Raw genomic sequence first — 20,292 nt, forward strand, 5'->3', positions numbered from 1 at the left:
TCTACATGTATGAACCCATTCAGTGCTCACAGCCCTAAGAACTGAGTACTATTCTTATGCCCACTTTACAAATGAGCAAACAAGCATAGAGAGGTTAAGTAACTTGGCCACGAGCCACAGAGCCAAGATCTGAACTCAGGCCATCGGGCTCTAGAGTTCATGCTCCTAATAGGAGCCTCTGCTGACTCAGAAGAGCGCCCCCCCAAGGACCCACCACAGCACTGCTGGCTCCAGAACCCTGTATTTCCTCCAAAGGCAGAGTCCAGCCTGTTACTCCTTAACAGCCAGGCCAAACCAATCTAAACTGACAAATAAGCAGCAAGACCCAGGAAGAGGAAAACTAAAGTCCCATCAGAATAGGAAAATCCATCTGTTGGAGGCACTCAGAGATGCTTGGCCTACAGGAGGCTGAGAGCAGCCGACCTGTGCTGCCAGTGAAGGTGCGCTGTCTAGGCAACTCCAAGGACACGGACCACAGGCAGCCAGCGCTCCGGCCCCTAGAGACAGGCCCTTGGGTGACTTACGGGGTGGAGCACACAGACTCCGGCTCGCTCTCCTCTGCGGCGCTGGAGTAGAACTGAAGCAGTTCATCCTTCATGGACAGTTCATGCCGGAGCTGTGACACCTGCACAAACACAGCCCGTCAGGCGCTCTCTACATGTGACAGCATCCCCGCTCGCGCTGAAACACTTATTGCTCAGGGACAACATTTTTTAAATTCCTCATTCAAAGTGAAGGCTTGTCACCGATTTTGTGCTATTCAAGGAAAACAAAGGGCTGAGTTTGATCCCATTTAAGAAAAATACGATCAATTACTTTTTGGCAAAAATCCCTCTGTTTAAATTTGTAGTTTTTACTTTGGTACAAAGAAGAGGTGAGAGGGGACTAGAAGGTGCTAGAATGATGGCTGGGGTGGGGGGTGGGGGGCGGCAAGACAGCATAGGGTCTTTGCAAGTAAATAGATGACCAGCTGGGAAAACACTCAGAGAAGCGGACCATGTTACCACATGGAGGAAGAGGTCATCCACTTCTGCCAAAACCAAATCCCATCTCGGACCAGGACCCTGGTGATGTCAGTTCCGGGTGGGCAGCTACAAGCAGCGAGCCCGTCAACCCTTGTTCTCCCGCTTGGAAAATCTCATAGCCCCACCTTGTGACGGCTACACCCTCACAGGAACTCTGGCCAAGCTTGGCCAGACCTTGCTTTGTACTCGATGATTACAAGACAGGCATTCCAGATACAGGAAGAAAAGAGGCAACCATCAGGAACTGGCCGTACCGACTACTGCAAGGATGGCTCTGCAAGTCACACTTATTTATACTTCAGGTTTAAAATAAACAGACCTGAGCCATAAAAATTTTCACCTGCCCTTTCACCATTCAGCACCGATGAATAGGCGACCAGCATTGTGAGCGAGAATTATAATTGTTCTAATTCTTTCTTGCTTCTAATTTGATTTGGGGTCTATAGTTTATCCCAACTTTCCTACACAACACCGTGAGTATATTTTATCTTCCATGGAGAAACCAGTTTTATGTGTGTAAAGGCTTCAGCTTCAACACCTAGACTGATCATTTAATGATGTGCCAAAGGGAAACAGTTTTCAAACTCCAAGGTTTCCTAAGGGGACAAAAAGTCACTTCCACCCCCAAGTGCAGGATGCACTTTGTGTGAGGAGAGGAAGCCCCAAGCAAGGGCAGCACCTTGGAGAAGCAGCGCGTGAGGGGCGACGGGTGACCATTTACTGGTTTCTGACGGCATGTCCCTCTGCTCAGAAGGGGCCAAGTAGGGGGCCAGGCTGACCTTCTCCCATACTTGGGAGGAGGGAGATTCAGGTCATGATGCTGGAGGCCGGGAGAGCAGGGGTCAACTTTATTTCTCCTTGAACACGACCGTATCCTACCTCATCACCTTTTAAAGAAAGCCCAGGATTAAAACTTGTCTTTATACAGTGCTGTACATCAATTATATCTCAGTAACACCGGAAGGGAAAAAAAAAAAAAAAAAAATCAATAAAAATTACAATAAACCCTTAAAAAAACTTTTTCTTATCGAGTGGCTACTCTGTTTCATCACATTAAATGATTGGTAAACCCAGACAACAATAGCTGGGAATATCTTCAACGAGGAGAAAGTCTGAATACGTCTTAGGGACATGAATAAGGGCATCCTCGCCGCCCCTCCCCACTAAGAAAGTTTCTGATAGAAAATAAGGGAGAAGAAGGAAAGCCAATCAATGTCCTCACAGCTCAGATTCACTGTTCAAAGGCCAGCGAGGATGATGGTGAAGACACTAGCAAGGGGGGCCTGGCTGTAAGCTCCTAATTCCGGCTGTAGCAACCCCGCACGACTCTGCAGCCTTCCTCCTCCGGTCCACACCGTATCCCTCCCAGAAAACCAGCGCTGCTCCTCTGAGACCTCAGCCCCTAAGTTAAGCCTAAAATGTTCTTCCCCTGCCCCCCACCCCGCAAAATGATGGAGGCTGACGACATAGGCCAAGATTTGTATCATTAACATAGTAGGGCTTCTCTCATGAAAACAATAGGCTATTTTTGGTTTTGTTTTAGAAACACAAAGTTATATTGTGCTGATGAAGGGGCAGTCACTGCCTCACTCTGCAGCACGGCTGGCCTCCGGCTGCAGTTCCTTCTCCGCCTGCCAACGCCCACCCCGGCTCGGGAATCCCTGCTCATTGTTGGAATAGCCTGCGTGCCCTTTAGCCAAGCTCTGAGTGTCTTTCTCAGCTGACATGATGATCTAGACTCTTGGAGGACACGGGCTGTAGCTGGTCCACACTGGGGGCCTACTGACCACGTGAGGGCTGGTCCCAGCCTGGGCGACCCGTCCACACTGTCGGAAGGAGACGCAAATGAACAGGAGGGGCAGCAGAAAGGCAGCTCTCCACGTCCGGGGAGGGACTTTCCCAACGGGGTCCCGTTAAGATCATCACCTTCCTCGGGCGCGCCTTTTGCGGCACCCAAGCCCCTGCAGACGCCCCTGCTGCCCGGTCCTCACCTCCTCCCTGATGTGCTCCACCTGCTCCTCCAGCAGCTCATTCCTCTCGGTTAGCGTCTTGTTCTTCTTCAACAACGACTGGCCTATCCGAGCAGCCAACTCTAGATCCCGCTCTTTCTGTGAAAGGCAGAAGCGAGAGCAGAGGTTGAGAGAACCCGTGCTTCCAGCAGGAGCCCACAGAAGTCAGTGTCAACTGAGGAAAGAAGGGCGTTCAGCAAGGACAAGGGAATTAACTAATTCACCAGCCACGCACCAGCGTCTGATACCTGTTCAGAGAGGAGCTCACTCAGCTACCCGGGCCCCCAGCAATGAAAGGGAACCTTCCGATCTAATGAAAACAAGTCTCTTCCTACAGGAAAGATATGCTTCCAAAAACCTTTCTACGCAACTGCTTTTGGTCCTTGTGTAATCATTTGATAACCTGTCTCTCTATCTGAAGGGCTGGGCTATTGTATCGCCAGCACCCAAGCACAGGGAGACACTCGGTAACTATTTGCTCAATGAATAAGCGAATCCAGAAATTCCAAAGTGCACTTAAAATAGCTAAGGCAGCCTCTTTGGCACCCGTTAAGCTGGAATTTACCGAGTTCCTTAGATTTACCGCGTATGAAACAAAAATGTTTAAAGTTACTCTAAAATAGAATACAGTTATGTGTTTCTTCTACTTATGGGAGGTAGGCTACTTAGGCTTTATTTTTTAAAAAATAGCTTTAAAAATGGAGAAACAATGCATAAAATTGCCCTACTTCAGAAACAAAGACTGTTGCAGACAGAATTTTCTGTTAGCTCAGTTGCTGACATTTAGAGCACAGCAGTACACAGAGGAAAATCTTTACTGGCATTCAAAGATACAGCTGCCTTTATGGGAGGAAAGCTGTTGCCTGACAGTGGAGACAGCGGGGCGGACGCCGTCACCAAAGGCAGACTCACTGATCCTTGCTGGTGAAACTGCTGGCCACCATGAGCAGATTCACTTGCTCACTTTTAGGTGGGGATTGGCATGGGGAGGAGAACTCCGGAAAATGAAATCCTTTTAGAAGCCTATGCTAATTATTCTGTTCATCTGGTGTAAAAAGCAGAAGAAGAGGGACATGGGGTTTTGAGCAGAAAAAAAGCTGGGGATTCAGGAATCCTCGCTTCTGATAACCATGTAGTCTTACGGCTTCCACTTAACAAGGATCGGGTACACTCTAGATTCATCTTTTCCAAACACAGATTATAAACCATCAGTAGGTTGAGAATCATTTTAGTCACGGTAACTGCCATTTTGTTTTAAATGACATTCAACAGCATAGAACTGAAATACCAAAGTGCATTCCACATAGTAAGGTTATCACTTCATGCTTAAATTTTGCTTGTCACACATTTACCGACAACCTAAGAGGCATTTCTTATAGCAGGTACCCGTCAAAAGTTTAACTGCTCCAGGTGAACCGTTCTACCCTAAAATTTGAGAGTCTGGGTTCTGATTCAACATCCCTGGGGCCCAGTTCCCTCGTCTGTGAGATGAGGTAGGGTGGATGGGCAGACTTGCTGAGGGACCCTTGAAAGAATCTTCTAGCTCTATGATTCATTGAGTTGTAAGATATTTCAAAAAGCATCTTTTATTTCTAACTTCTTATATATCCACCAAATTATACCATGCAATAGTAGCACACCTTCCTTTGCTCATCACGGGAGTTTCGCTGAATTACGAGCAGAGTACTGGAGGTCAGAGCATAGTTTGGGGGGACTGGATCCAACAGCGATTTGGCTCTCTGGAGCTCTTGCATGAATGATGGTCTCTCTCCCCTAGGTCTTCCATGGTCCTGAAACCTGTAACTGCTGTCCCAGAAGCCAGCTGGGTGTCATGTCAAGTGAGCCATAAATTCCTCCAACTCCTTCCCAATCTGTGCCTCCCCCTCATGCCCTCCCAGGGAACAAAGGGGACCAGTGAGTCTGCCCAACCAACCGAGACGCCCCTCTCTGTGCATTCATCCGTGCCGGCTACTGTGTCTACCAAGGAGGGTCCTTATCTCAGTGGCCCTTTATTACTTTTCAGACGCAACGGTTGTGCGTATTTGGTACTGGGAGGAAATGACCCACAGGGATTGTGTGAGGGAACCCACTTCTACAGGGGCCGCCTCAAAATTAGCAACTATTGCAGGTGGTTTCAGCTGACTAACTCTCAGTGAAAACTGTAGTACCACTGTCCATTCCCCTTTGGAAGTGTGGTCTCCATAAATCTCACTCCAGTCTGTTAAATCTCTCTACTAGAGCAAGCCCTCAGACTGAATACCCAGCAGGTGCTTCATGCTCGTTGACTCACTGCCTACTGTTCCGTGTTGCTTGCCGTCATGCATTCGAGCTGCTAAGTTCCAGCACACACAGATATTTTGTATGCAGATTTCAGTGCAAACAAATCAAGCCAAAATCATAACGATGAAGACAGGCTGGGCAAGGCACTGATGAGCACGTGAAGGATGCTGAAGGCTTCCCACGGCACACAGGGGCCAGAACCCAAGAGGAATGGGACGCAGGCAGGGGAAGGAAACAAATGCTGAGGGGCTCAACAACGAAGCCCCTCGCCCCTCCCCACTATACCCCAATACACGTCAAACCTCAGACTTGAGGGCCTCCTTGCCCTCCGGAGGGGGCAACTCTCACTTTGTCTACACCCAAAATCTACTCTGTATAGTAACATAAAGAAAATGCTCTGCTGGAAAAAAAAAAAAAAAAAGGAAGTTAGAGTAAAAAATATTAGAGATGAAATGAAAATCTTAAACAAAAAAGTCATCAGAAGGTATCTGGTTTTTCTAAGGCAAAAGGCCAGTTGGGTTTCTCTTTAAGAATTTCAGTAATGAAAAGGGTCTCATTTCTTACAACCAGCCAACATGTGATAAATATTTACTTCGAAAACCAGGAAAACAGCTAGGAAATGACCACTGGATCAAACTCCAGTGAGAAAATGAGACCATAAACAAATCTCAATTTGGAAATCAGCTACTGGAAGAACTGGTTCTTTTATTCCCCAGGAGATGGCGGCCAGGTGGGGCTCATTCTGGCTCTCCTAGCTCCCTCTCCGCAGCTATGTTTCGCTGAAAACTTAATGCACTGTAGGATATATGTATATGTATGGCTGATTCATTTTGCTGGGCAGTAGAAGTTAACACAACCTTGTAAAGCAACTATACTCCAATAAAAATTTTTTAAAAAAAGACTGTGACTTGTGTCTCAGCCCCTTTTAGCAATGACCATGAACACTCGAGCTGCCTGGCACGGCCCCAGAGATGCAGAGCTGCCTGCCTCCCATGCTGAGCAGCTGACTCATCTCATTCACCCATTTTGGGATAAAAAAGCATGACTAAGGGGCTCCCGGAATAACCCTCTCTGTAACTGGGGAGGAGACAGCTTTGCCCAAAGGTAAATTCCGAACAGCAGCAAAAGCCAGGGCAAGCTGCAGAATCCTCTTCCCCTTTAACCTGAAAGCAAACTCTTCACATTGGCCAAGGGCTGTGCTCCGGCATCGCGTGCAAATCCCGCCAGCACCCCGCCTGCATGTGGCAGGCATGCAAAACCAAAGCAAACGACCAGAGGAAACGGAACCAAAGCCAAGAAAAGCACAGCACGGCACAACCTTCACGCGCTGGGTCAATGAGACTTTAACCAGGAAACCCGCCTAGTTCCAAAGAAAGGCAGCAACTCAGATGTGATTCTTATCAGGAAAAGGAGAGGCACAGCGTTGTATATAAAACACGCAGATGCACACAGACCATGGCCATGGTGAGCTGCTAAAAATAAAACAAAGAAGCACAGCAAAGAGCCACCTGAAGAAACTGCCCCACAAATATTCTTTTGAGCAACTCAGTTTTTTTTTTAAAGACGACAGCATACTTTTTTATACAGTGACACTCATTTAAGAAATGAGCTGTGAAGTGTTGATGACCAGGATCTGCATACAGGGCTGGAGTCCCAGGCTCCTCTGAAGTGGTCCTCAAGCATCCCAGCAGAGACGGGTCTGGCCCTGCAGAGCCCTCACCCAGCCCTGCCAGCTCACACTTGGCAGGAGCCAGGAACCGTGGGCCATGGATGCTCACTGAAGCAGCACCCCATTAAAAAAAAAGTTATCCAGTTCATGTTTTTAAAGTAAAAATGTCTCATTGACAATCAACTAACCGTACCCCCCAAAACTAAATAAACAGGGCAGTAAACAACTACAGCCGAAATCAACAGGGCCACGTGCATAGTGGTTAAGGGCCCGGGCTGGAAGGCAGCTGAGCCATCGGGTGTCTTCTGTCCTCTCAAATGTAGGTCCCCTCACAGAAGGATGGGGGAAATAGTGGCATCTACTTCTGAGAACTATCGTAGAATTAATGAGATGATGCACAGACGACACCCAGCTCTCAAAGTTTACCCTTAATAATAAGCGTGACCAAAGAGGCAGACACTTATCAAAGGCCCATCATTTCCGAGATTAAAAGGGAGAAAGAAATCAGGACCCAACAGGGTCCTCGCCTTGGAAAAACTTCTAGCCAATCCAGTTGGATGAACAAAGCCAACAGAATGACAGTGTGGCTCCCGAGCTTAGGGCTGGCCGGGGCACGGACTACCTGGGGCTGGGGGAGTGTGACAGCTTCAGAGATCCCCAGTGAGCCCTGCAGTATGACACTCAAAGGCAAGAAAAGACAGAGGGGCCAAACGGTGCAAAAGGTCACAGGTGGGAGAGCAGGAGGCAGGTCCCGGTGATGAGTACGAAGAGGATGCAGGAATGTGATCAAGTGTGTAGCCTTGAATGCCATGCCAAGGAGTTCTGAGTGTCGGGGGTAGCCGAGGTCATTAAAGGGGGCTTGGGAGGGTGGCAGGTGCAGGGAAGATGACAGCAGAGAGAAAACTCAAATCTTACTGCCAGGGCTCCAGGAGCTGGAGTGGTGGCCTTGGAAAAAAAAATAATAAAGGTACAGACGTAGGACCTCCCTCAGAAGACTTGAGGACTAACTGGGTATGGGGTGAGGGGTGGATTTAGAAACAGGACACTGTTGGGGAAAATTGACACAGCAGGAAAGGGGAACATGGTAAAAACTATTTTCAAAAGTTGGTGGTGCCAACCAAGCTAGCCTACGAGGTAGCTAATGCCAGCCGCCAAGACGGCTGCAACTGGAGAGCCACCAGAAGGCCAGTGCCCTAAAATGCCTCACCAATGGCCCTGTCACACGGCCAAAAAAGCTAAACTCACTTATTTGGGGCTGAGGAGTTTGTAACTTCCCTGACATGCAGGTGCTCAAGCGGGTCTCGGCTCCTGCCCTGTCTCAGCTACACTGGGTCTACCCGTGGGTGGCCTTCTGGAGAATGGGAGGGGAGTGGGTAGCAGGGCAGGTGAACCCTCAGGAACTTGGGGTAGGGGAGCATTGGAAGGGTCCAGCCCTCAGAGCGGGTAGGAGAACACTGGATGTGCAGAAGGGAAAAGCACAGGGACAGAGAGAGACATAAAAATGGGGTGAAAAGACGCCCCCCACCAAAACACCTCAGGTCCCACACTCCTGCTTGGTCCTGTGTTTCAACTTTGTCCTGCCACTGGCTGAAAATGATGATTTCTGTGTCTCTCATATCTTTCTACTCTCTTCCTCAAGAAGGGCTAATGAATAGTCACATGACCCCAAATCATTCTAGATTCTAGAGCAGAAACCAGGGTCTAAAAGTTAGCACCTCTGGGACTTCCCTGGCGGTCCAGTGGTTAAGACTTCGCCTTCCAATGCAGGGGGTGCGGGGTTCAATCCCTGGTCAGGGAGCTAAGATCCCACACGCCTCAGGTCCAAAAAACCAAAACATAAAACAGAAGCAATATTGTAACAAGTTCTATAAAGACTTTAAAAATGGTCCACATCAAAAAAAAAAATCTTTAAAAAAAAGGTTAGCACCTCTGCATTTGAGGTCTGATTTTGTTGGGAGAGTGGGAGGTAGTGCTTTAAGATGGGCACTTATTCAATAAATACTGAGAACCTACCATGTTCTGGCCTGTTGAAGGCATGGGGATACACATATTACACTCATCTGCTTCCAGAGGCCACCACAGCACCTTAATTCTCAACTGTTAACCGAATGCTGAGAAGAAATTGAGAAAAGCATAGTCTCTAGACTAACTGCAGCTCATCTAACCCCAAGCACGTTTCCTAAATTTTTCTTGCCACGCTTGTTTTGGTTATTTCCATGCTGACACTGCATAATAATATTCCCTTAACCTGACGTAAATAAAAACATAACAAAATGGAACTAAAATGTTACAAAGATATGGATAATGATGTATTTTTCTGACATTTTTTGTATACACTTAACATATATCATTAGTATATATTTTAAGGGTTTATAAATCTTAAGCAGGATATTCTATAGCAAGTATTTAAATACCACCCTATTCTGTGTCATTAATACATTCCTTTTAAAATCCAAAATACCTTGTTCAAAGTTACAGTGACAAAAGCCAACACAGCTCTCAGTTCAAAAGATAAATAAAATAAAGCCACTGAATAAATCTCAGTTTCTGAGATTCTTCACCGAGAAAGATAGTAATGTATGCTTTAATTGATATAAATTATAATCAGTCAATTATAAATGACTCTTTGCCTTGACCCGAATCACTTACCTCCTCAAGAAGCCGAGTTACAGAATCTATGTCATTATATGTCTTAGTCATCTGGCCAACTCTTTCAGCACATAAAACTGCAAGAAATAAAAACGACAATGAAACTACTGATGCTACAAGCCTGCCAAACAAACAACCCACCTAAAAAAGTGGCTCTAAAGTCGTACTGGGCACAAAGGGTGATTGGTTTTGCTGGGTTCAGCCCCACCGGGTTTCGTTCCCCGGTTCCAGAGAAAAGATTCAAGCTGTGGGGTGAGGGGGCAGGGGTCTACTATTCACTGCAAAGCCTTGACGCTGCGTGTGTGTGTGTGTGTGTGTGCGTGCGTGCACATACGCACGTGCACACTCGGGGGTGGCGCTGAGGGCAGGGCGCTGGAGTGGAAAGGGGTCTGGCCTCATATACGGTCAGCAAACCAAAGTGGGTCAGCAGCACAGCGACTGAGGTATGAACCGTCAGAAAGATCCAGAGGATCTCGAACCCACTCACTGTGCAGACCCAACTACGTGGATAGACTGGGTCCTTCCCAAAGCAGCTCTTGGTATAATTATTAAACAGCCTAAGCTGATGATTGCATAATGGCACACAGCCCCCTCTTCCCCAAATGGCCTAAATTCGAAGGCTCTGCAACCGGTTTCCAAACCACAAAAACCAGGGTGACAGATTTTTTTTTTTTTAAATCCACACTCCCACCCCATACCCTCACATACGGTATTTCATGACATATGCCATTTGCTTAAGAGACCTTAAGAGGCTGTCTGCAGGCCACTTTAGGACTGTGTTCTTCCACTGGAGAAAGAGGATGTGCACCGAAAGAAGGCTTTAGTCACCAGAAAAATCTCAGGGTTGTTTTAGTTTAAATCAATGGCACGGAATCGATTTGTAGTCCAAATACCATGAAGGTAGCATGGGTTTTATTCTGAGGAGGAAGGAGCGAAAGCAAATGCATTTAGGGCCAAAGTGTAAAATTTTTTGAAACCAGCCACTTAGGGGCTAAATAATAACTTGTTAGTAACTCCTCATAACTAAGACTCTAGAAGATCACTCTTTTAAGCGTAGAGGACTTAGTCAGCTTTCGCAACCACCCACTTGCAGCCACAGCGCATGCAAGGCCTTTGGGAACTGAAGTGTATTGCTAAGCCAAACTCAGTAGCGTTACTAATGGCTAACTGCAACTGGAGAGCAATAGGCCTCTAAATATTTTATAAATCCAAGTAGAGATCATCCTAGTGGGTGAGCGCAGAGAAATCTGATCTGTTGGAATGATTTTCTAGCTTAAGGAGGAGACCTGAAATCTGGTTCCAAATCTGAAACCCTCCCAACACAGGGCCCTCAGAGCTGGGGGCTCGGGGGATGAGGAGGGGTTCCTTTGCTGGCCTCTCCTCCAACCAGTGCTTTAAGGCAGGAACCCTCCAGCCACTGGAGAGAGCATTGCCTCAGGCATTTTCCTCCCCTTCCCACAAGGAAAAGCAAGGGAGATGTACAGGGTTGGTTTGAACCAGAACTTAATTTGACGGAGATGGAGTCCAGCTCAAATTGCTCTAAATAGATCATCAGCTCGAGGTCACAAGAAATCCTCAAGTGGAGATTCCTGTGCCTCGGAGAGGAGTTGGTTTTCATGCTGCACAGCTGTGATGCTCTGCAACGGTGCAGACAAGACCCGGGAGCCCCCTAGCCAGCTCCCTCCAGGAGAGCATGGCGTCCCCTGTCATCTACCGGCAGGTACAAAGGCCTCTGTGTTGAAGCTTGTGCTGCGACTCTAGGGCCAGCTAATGTCCCCCTTGCTCTCCTCAAAGGACCAAGTCCTCTGCTTTCCTGGAAAAAAAGACAACCAGGCTACATTTTAAACTAATCTTGGTTCTATGTCACCCTAACATAAGAGAACAAGATTTGGAGTAGCTTTTTGCTCTGGAACTGTATTAAACGGAAATTACACTTATATTTTTAAAGCTATTTTTTTTGAATTGAGATCACTGTAGTTAATCATGTGTAGATAATCAGATGCAGATGTCAGAAATAACTCAGAGATCCCATATACCCTGTAAGTTTCACCCAATAGTAACATTTTGTAACATTATATTCACAACCAGGGTACTGACATTGCTACAATCCAGGAATCTTACTCGGATTTCCCCATTTTACTTGAATGCGCACGCAAGCGTGCGTGTGCGTGTGCGTGTGTGTGTGAATATTAAGCTCTAATGATGTTATCGCCTGTGTAGTGTCTCGTATCCCCCAGCACAAGGACCCCTTTTATAAAGCTAATTGTAGAAATATTTAACATGCTTTAACAATTGAACCCAATAAAACGTACACCTGGGCCAGGGTTTTTTCCGGCATTAACCAGTCAGGCACATAGTGTCACCACGTACACTTGTGGTGGAGGCTTGGGGTGCAGAAGATGCAGGCAGAACCTCCGGGAGGTTCTGAGGTCTTTGACAGAGCCCACCTACAGAAGTCAGAGGCAGAAATGAAAAACTCCTATGGTAGCATGTGCACTATTATTCTAGTTATGTTTTCAAAATACATATAATCTCACCAGTGGGGGGGTGTACAGATTTAAAATACACAGAAGAAAACAGCAAAGCCATTAAAAACACTGAAATTTGGATAGAATTACCAATTTTAATATTCTTTTTTGTGCTTAAAAAATTTTTTTTGTAGTAACCATGCACTGATGGGGAAAACATTACTTAAAATATTTTTCAAAAAATATGCAGTTGACTACAATAGAGGGTCCTCCCTGAGGTAACTTTTAAGAGAAATTAGTAGCAGCAGCAGCCTACTTTTACCAAGCACGTTGACTACAGCCTGGCCTTGTTCTTAGCCCTCTAGATGGATTATATCATTTATTCCTCAGAGCAATAAATACTACAGGGTAGGCGCTCACATTAACCTCATTTTACAAATGAGAAACTGAGGCCCAGAGAGGTTAACTAACTCATCCAATGTCACACAGCTAGCAAATGGCGAATTTCAAAATAAGAGGAGACTCCTAGCAGGGGCAGCAGCTAACATTTATGGAGGCCCTGCTATGTCCAGGGATTTAATGTGCTTCTTTCGTTTACTCCTCAGAACAATCAGGCAGGGTAGGCGCTGTTATGATGACTACTCCACGGATGAGGAAACTGAAGCTCAGAGAAGTTAAGGACCCGACCAAGGTCACAGCAAATGAGGTTGCATATGGCGGGGACTGAACTGAGGCCAGTCTGGCTCCTGAACTAAACTAGGGAGCCACAAAGAACGCAAGGGGCAAGGCTGAGGTCAGCACAAATCAACAAAGTTTAAGAAGCACAAAGAAAGCAAAAAGCATCTGTGGTGTAGGTCAGATCCCTGACTCTGGGGCCCTGAGGCTCGGGTTTTCATAGGAGACTCTACCAAGGTCATGAGGCCCTGGGCAAACTCCTGTAATTGTGTGTCTTGGGTTTCTCTTCCGAGAAATGAGGAATAACAAATGACTCTTTAAACAGTAAGATAAGCACAAGCTGCACTTTTCAAGCACCAGTTTTCTATATTCTCAATCTAAAATAAACCGTCTCAAGTTTCTCTCTCCAGGAGAACAGTATTTCAAATATAAGTTCCACTTCTGACCAAGGGAACTCTACCAAATAAATCCACTTCCCCGCAAAAGGTGTCCAAAACAAACAAAAATGTTATGCTCAGTAAAAGCTAGACATAAAAGACCATCTATTATATGACTCCATTCATATGAAGTATCCAGCATAGGCAACTTACAGAGACAGAAAGCAGATCAGTGGTTCCCTGAGTTTAGGAGTAGGAATGGGGATTAACTGTAAACAGGCATGAAGGATCTTATGAGAGGGAGATGTGTGTTCCAAAACTGAATTATGGTGATGGCTGTCAACTCAGTAAATTTACTAAAAAACACTAAATTGTTCACTTAAAATGGGCGAATTTTACAGTATGTAAATTATACCACGATATTTTAAGTTACCACCAAATAACATGCAAACAAGCATCCCAGAACTACCTATGCCATATTCCAGCCACGTCCCCATAACATGACAAGGTAAACACATTCTTTCATGATCTCATGACGGAGACTTCCTCCGGCCACAAGAATGTTCTCAGACAGCAAAACCGTTTAGGAATAGCAAATCGTCCATTCGAAAAATCAGCACTGATGAATGGCACAGAAATGTACTAATCTATCCCACACAGACTAGACTATTTTTCTTTTTTCTTTTATTTATTTATTATGTATTTATCTTTTATTGGAGTATAACTGCTTTACAATGTTGGGTTAGTTTCTGCTGTACAATGAAGTGAACCAGCTCTATGTATACATATATCCTCTCCCTCGTGGACCTCCCTCCCACCCTCCCCCATCCCACCCATCTAAGTCATCATAGAGCACCGAGCTGAGCTTCCTGTGCTTTATAGCAGGTTCCCACTAGCTATCTATTTTACACAGAGATAGTTGTCATAAATATTTGCTCAGGGCTTCCCTGGTGGCGCAGTGGTTGAGAGTCTGCCTGCCGGTGCAGGGGAGACGGGTTCGAGCCTTGGTCTGGGAGGATCCCACATGCCGCGGAGCGACTGGGCCCGTGGGCCACAACTACTGAGCCTGCGCGTCTGGAGCCTGTGCTCCGCAACAAGAGAGGCCGCGATAGTGAGAGGCCCGCGCACCGCGATGAAGAATGGCCCCCACTCGCCGCAACTAGAGAAAGCCCTCGTACAGAAACGAAGACCCAACACAGCCAAAAATAAATAAATAAAAATTAAAAAAAAAAATATTTGCTCAGATGGCAGAAGACTTTCATGATACGTCCATAAGAAAACCGAGAGCCAGCTCTCTCCAGTTTTACTCTTCCACCCTTCTCCCAAGTTACAGCCACTTCTTGGAGATTCAGCCATGCCCTTCCTTTGCCTGTTGCCCTTCAATATCTATCTTCAAAATAATTTAGACTTGGCCCCAAAGCGCAAGTGTATTAACTACTAAGACCCATAAGACACACATGATTTGGCTTAAAAAACAAATAAAACCTAACTATTTTCATGCAGCCCTTGAAGTGTGTACAGGAATAGGGTGAGGCCCACAGTACCTGGTAATAAAAAACAATGCTCATTTGTCAGTAATTAGAACAAAATGAAAAAAGGCACAACAAATGCTCTGTATTCTTGTTTAAATGGCTTCACGTCAAAAATGGCCAGAAGCATAACGAACCTAATTCTTACGAATGTCCCATGTCCCTTCCCACCTGTATTGTACAGGCTCACTTTCCCTTGCCAGGGTAGTCTGAGAGCAGGGCACCAAAGCAAGTTACTGAAGAGGCCGGGAAGAAGAAAGGAAATAACTATTAAGTATTTACAACATGCTAACTGCTACCATGGGCATTTTACAAATATTATTTCACTTAAAACCCAGAACAACCCGATGACACAAATATGACCCCCATGAAACACTACGAGACAGAGAGAGGGGCCAAGTGACTCGTCCAAAGCCAGACAGGACATAACCATGTACTTGAACCTGGTCTGTTGGGTGCTATAACCATCCACCCTTCCCTCGCCTTGAACACTCAGAGTTGACCTATGGTGGCCATTCATCACCAGCGTATTTAATGAAGGCCTCCTTGGTGATAATCAAGTGGCTCACTTAAGAACTGCTCACTGTGTGCCCAGCGCTCTGCTGAGTGCTAGATGTCTAAGTGCTGGATGTAGACCCCTCCCCTTCAGGGTCTATGCTCATCCTAGGAAGAAAGTACTACTATTACCCACAGTTTAGACATGAAACTGCAACAAGGTCACAGAGCTATAATGCGAGGGTCTGATTCTATCTGACCCCCAAGTTGGGGCTCTTAACCACAGCTGAGTAAACACATGAATCCTACCCTCGAGGACTTCGAGGCCTAATTGAGAAGGTCAGACACATGTAAACATTAGTATGGAACAAGCAGGAAGTGCCAGGTGAGAAATGCTCTTGGGGAGTTCAGACACAAGACAGCTGGGGACTGGGGGACAGGTGCCCCAAGTGGGCAGAGCAGTAAGGGGACCCCAAAATGCACAGACTGTGGGTCAGCTTTGCCCATGGCCAGCCCTGGGGTGATGCTGGTACCCCCACCCCAGAAACACAACCGCCCTGAACAAGGCACATCACCAGAGGCCCGCGTGGAGTAACCATGGATACGAACAAACAAACCGCAGGCTGAAACCAAGGTGATGAAAACCATGGGCAGAGAGACCTTTGTAACAGTGCTGAGGTCAGTGCCGATAAGCTAGGCCAGCTCCTTCCTCTGACGTGACCCTACAGGGGAGAGTCCTGCAAAGCAGTGCTGCTGGTCACGCTGCATCAGTACAGACCGCAGGGCCCAGGCCTGACGGCTCTTTTCCTGGGGTGGACATTCCCACCCCACAAGACATCACAACCACCAGCGGGACTCGGCACCGTTCCGCACACGGCCCAGCCTTCCCCCTGCGGCCCAGGATGTCCCTCTCCAACTGGAGGGATGAGCTCCATTTGCTTCACCTTGGAACCAGCTGGAGAATTTGGACATGTGACGTTGGCCATCGTTTTCATCTCAGCTTTTGCAGGTGATAATTACTGGTTAGTGCTCAGCACCTGAAAACTGCCCTTTGTGCAAAAGACTGACAGCAGCCGCCTCTGAGGAGGGGACGTGCGCTGTCCCGCAGTCTCAGGGCTCAGTAAACCCCAGACCGTGCCACATGCTCTTTTCAAATCCTGCCACCCGAAGGCAATCCTGAATGACGCCTGCCAGGAACTGAGTGACCAAGCTTGCCATTGGGTAACAGCCTCAGAAGCGTCCAGGTGAAAAAACATTACATAGTCGGACTTCTTTAGGCCTCTCCTTGAGAAAGCGGAGGGAAACTGCCATGCAACAAACCACAAGGGAGTGATGACAAAACTCCACTCTTCACCAGTGTTTTCCTGGTGCAGGTGGCGCCACTCGGGCACAGAGCGGGTGTGACCACCATGTCACTCAGCAGCACTGTGATTCCCCACCTGCTCCAGCTCATCCTGAGCAGACGGGATGGGGAAAAACAAGCAAAGCCCGTCTTCAAGAACACCGCTCAGTAAGAAATCACTTGAGATCAACTCAGTTTCTGCACAACGCAAGCCTCCAGTGACCAGAAGACACAGAGCCCAGGTATTTTCTCTCCTGACGACAGAAAGAGCCATGGTGCCTCTGACAGCTGTGTGAGCCAAGCAGGCTGCTTCTCCGGGTGCCTTGTGGGTTATGAGGATGACATGAGGTAACGGGAGGCAAGGGCCCGAGGCTCTCCTAGCTGAGAGCCTGGGTGTGGCGGAGGGCAGACCCCAAAGCGGGGCAAAGTCCCTGCTCTGTGCTTGTGGCCCTGGGACTCTGGACAACATATCTGAGCCTCAGTCTCTTTGGGTGCAAAATGGGAGCAATGCTTATTTCAAGGGCTGTTTTGAAGATTAAACGGGTGACACTGGGAAGTGCCCATCACCCCCACAAGGTGACCTGGGAGGGAACAACAAATGTCTCCTGTATCCGTGGCTACCAATATGAGTGTTACCCCAAACTGATCTTGTCCTTCAGTTTTCAATCAGAAGTATCTCTTTTAGAACCATTAGTGGTGTAGAAAACCACCTAAATCACCTCAGAATCCAGGGAACATGGTTACCTCCACGTCTTGCACATATTCTCACTATTCACAGGGTCAGAAGAAAACAGGGTCCCGCCCAGTGAACACCTTGCTCTGGGATACAGGTCAGGCTTCCAGCAAAACTGGACACAGAAACCAAGCCTTCCAAACCAAACCTCTGTCTTCCTGATCTACGCCACAGACTTCCTTCAGGCCGGGAACAAGTCTAGTGAATTTCAATTTACAAAGAAAACTATGCATGTTGACAATGAAGTCTAGTTGGCCTTCCATATCTATGGGTTCTACATATGCAGATTCAACTAACCCCCGATTGAAAATATTCAGAAAAGAGAAAATTCCAGAAAATTCCAAAAAGCAAAACTTGAATTTGCTGCACTGGCAACTATTTACATAGCGTTTACATTGTATTAGGTATCATGTGTAATCTAGAGATGATTTAACATATACGGGAGGATGTGTGTAGGTTATATGCAGATACTATGCCATTTTATATAAGGGACTTGAGCATCCATGGGTTTTGGTATCCAAGGGGGTCCTGGAAACAACCCACTGCAGATACCGAGGGTCAACTATATCTTTCTTTTGCAGCTACTGTCCTGAAAATATTATTTTCACCTTCAGGACAGCTAAAAATTTATTTATTACAGAAAGGAGGGAAATTAGACGGGAACAAAGAAGAGGCAAGGAAGAGAAATGTAACAGTCTATCTTAAGATGGCAAATACAGAGCCGGTTCCCGCCCCCCCCCGACCCCCGCCCCCCCGACCCCTACCATCGAATGTGATCACAAAGTAGAGACCCTGTCATCTGTGAGATGTGGACCAGCACAGGACCAGGTGCACTGGAATCACCCAGAAGGTGTGTTAAAACCCAGACTGCTGGGTCCCACCCCAGCATGTCTGACTCAGCAGGTCTAGGGCGGGGCCCAAGAATGTGCATTTCTAACCCGTTCCCAGGCGGTGCTGCTGCTGCTGTGTAGGGACCCTACCTTGAGAACTGCTAGCACAGTATCTAAGAGCAGTCTATGTAGGGCCCTAGAGCCAGTCTGTGTAGGTTGAAGTCACCTATGAGCTGTGTAACTTTAGACGAGTTGCTGAAGTTTCCTCTTATAAGTCTATGAAATGGAAAATTATAACAGTACTTAACCTCCTATGGTTATTTTAAGGATTAAATGCATGAATCCACTTAAAGTACTTGGAATGGTGCCTGGCACATAGCAAGTACATACTAAACATTGGCTATCATCATCATTATCATCTGGCTATCAGTTTAAAAAAAAAACGTTCAAAATATATAGATATATGAAATATGTACATAAAATACGTGCAATATGATTTTTCTTCTCTTGACAAGGATATATGATACTGCTTTAGATCCTAGTAAAACCTTTCATTTTAGAATCATATGGTTCCATAATTGATTTTAAAAATGATCTTACGATGCTTTTAGGCAGCAGCTCATCTCATACTTCAATGTGCATAGGAATCCCCTGAAGGTCTTGTTAAAATGCAGATTCTGACCCAGTAGGTCTGGGGTGGGGCCTGGGAGTCTGCATTTCTAACAAGCTCCCAGGTGATGTGGGTACCCAGGATGCACGCCGAGCGGCCCAGCTTCAAGGGACACAAGCTGATCCAGTGAAATCCGGGCTGGTCCTAGTTCTGTAAGAGCAGATGGAGGCCTTTCTCTTGATCTCTTCCAGGAACCCAACAAATGCACAGTCCCAGCTGGTCTTTCACTCCTCTCTCCTTTCTTTCACCTCCACCATCTCTTTCATGAAAGGACCAGACAGGGGGTGCCAGGTTTCAGCACTGCTCTCCCCCTTTCTCCAATTAAACACTTTTAACTGTCCTATAGGTGAAGTGTTAATATTCTCAGGGCAGTAACCTCAAAAGAAGAACACTTTCAGTATACAGCCAATTATAAACCATTTAAAAAATAAAAAGTTATTCTGAGACATGAAAACAGGCCGTCACAGAGCAGAATTTTGAAAAAGTTTTTTGATTGCTTTTACTCAAGACCTAAAGAACTTCCTGCAGTCACTCTTTAAACATTCTGCTTCACAACACCCCCCAAAAAAATCCGTTTTTCTGGGCTGTGAGTGAAAGCCTCAAAAGCCCAATTAGGAAACTCAAACTCAGCATTTGGGTGTATCTTTATTTAAAACCCTCCCCCCTCTTCTCCAAAAGCAGCACCCCTCTGATACAGCCTGGTGGTGAGTTCCCAGGTAATTTCAATGTCAGCCCTTGTACTTTTCTATTTGAAATATTTCTAAACTTTTTTAAAATCCCTATTTCAAATTGGTGATTAATAATTTTTTAAAATAAACAATTTCCTAAAGTAAACAAAAACATATTATTTAATAATGACTCAGTTTCTTGTCCATTAACCCACCAAAAGCCATTCAGTCAGAAGAAAACAATGAAAACTCTTAAAACAGAGTGCTGGAATGCCATAAAGTGTGTGCATGTGGGGGGACTACTGACGTTTGCAAAAAGTATGAATTTCAAAGACCTCGGTTAAGTAACAGAAGCTAGACAAAATAATACACACTGTTTGATTCCATTTACATACATCGAGAACAGGCAAAACAAATCTAAGGTGATACAAGTCAGGACAGTGGTCTCCCAGGAAGGAGCTGTAAACTAGAAAGAAAGGGGGGCAACAGGACTTCCCAGGATGCTGGAAACGCAGCTTCTCTCCTGGCGGCTTTACATTCGCCACATAAGACGTGTGTACTTGACCTTATACCCCACTATGAAAATAAAAGACTGCTGTGAGATCAGTGAAACAGCCAGGCCTACGTAGACACTAAGAGGGAAAGGATCAGACTGGCGCAAAGAACAGAATTTACCCTCCTCCAAGAGGTCCAGGGCTTCAGGCTGCTTGTGGATGGGCTTCCTCTCTTCACTCTGGCAGTCATACTCAAGATATTCTTCTTCTCCTCCCACATCTCTTAGGGACATTGCTGAAGTCACCCCAAAGCCAAAACATCACCCTAAGGAGCGATCCTTGAAGGAGCTCCTGGCTGCCCTCCCGGAGGAGGCATTGG

At 46.4% G+C, this 20,292-nt stretch overlaps 1 protein-coding gene across 10 annotated transcripts in view; it reads right to left on the reverse strand.

Annotated features, from left to right (window-relative positions):
- TRAK1 (trafficking kinesin protein 1) overlaps window positions 1-20,292 on the reverse strand; it is a 102,792-nt gene that overhangs the window by 33,014 nt on the left and 49,486 nt on the right. For 7 of the 10 annotated variants that reach the window (XM_036870679.1, XM_036870673.1, XM_036870675.1 and 4 more), the window contains exons 3-5: window positions 9,633-9,709; window positions 3,017-3,133; window positions 525-625 (exon numbers count right to left, since the gene is read on the reverse strand). In XM_036870679.1, the coding sequence (XP_036726574.1) occupies window positions 525-625; window positions 3,017-3,133; window positions 9,633-9,683 (269 nt within the window). In that variant the 5' untranslated portion in view covers window positions 9,684-9,709. Of the gene's footprint in view, window positions 1-524; window positions 626-3,016; window positions 3,134-4,674; window positions 4,905-9,632; window positions 9,710-20,094; window positions 20,288-20,292 lie in introns of those variants that run through there. The other 3 variants (XM_036870683.1, XM_036870677.1, XM_036870681.1) reach the window with 3 other exon arrangements.

The sequence above is a fragment of the Balaenoptera musculus genome, chromosome 11 (assembly GCF_009873245.2).
Source record: "Balaenoptera musculus isolate JJ_BM4_2016_0621 chromosome 11, mBalMus1.pri.v3, whole genome shotgun sequence".
In the NCBI taxonomy this organism is placed as follows: domain Eukaryota; kingdom Metazoa; phylum Chordata; class Mammalia; order Artiodactyla; family Balaenopteridae; genus Balaenoptera; species Balaenoptera musculus.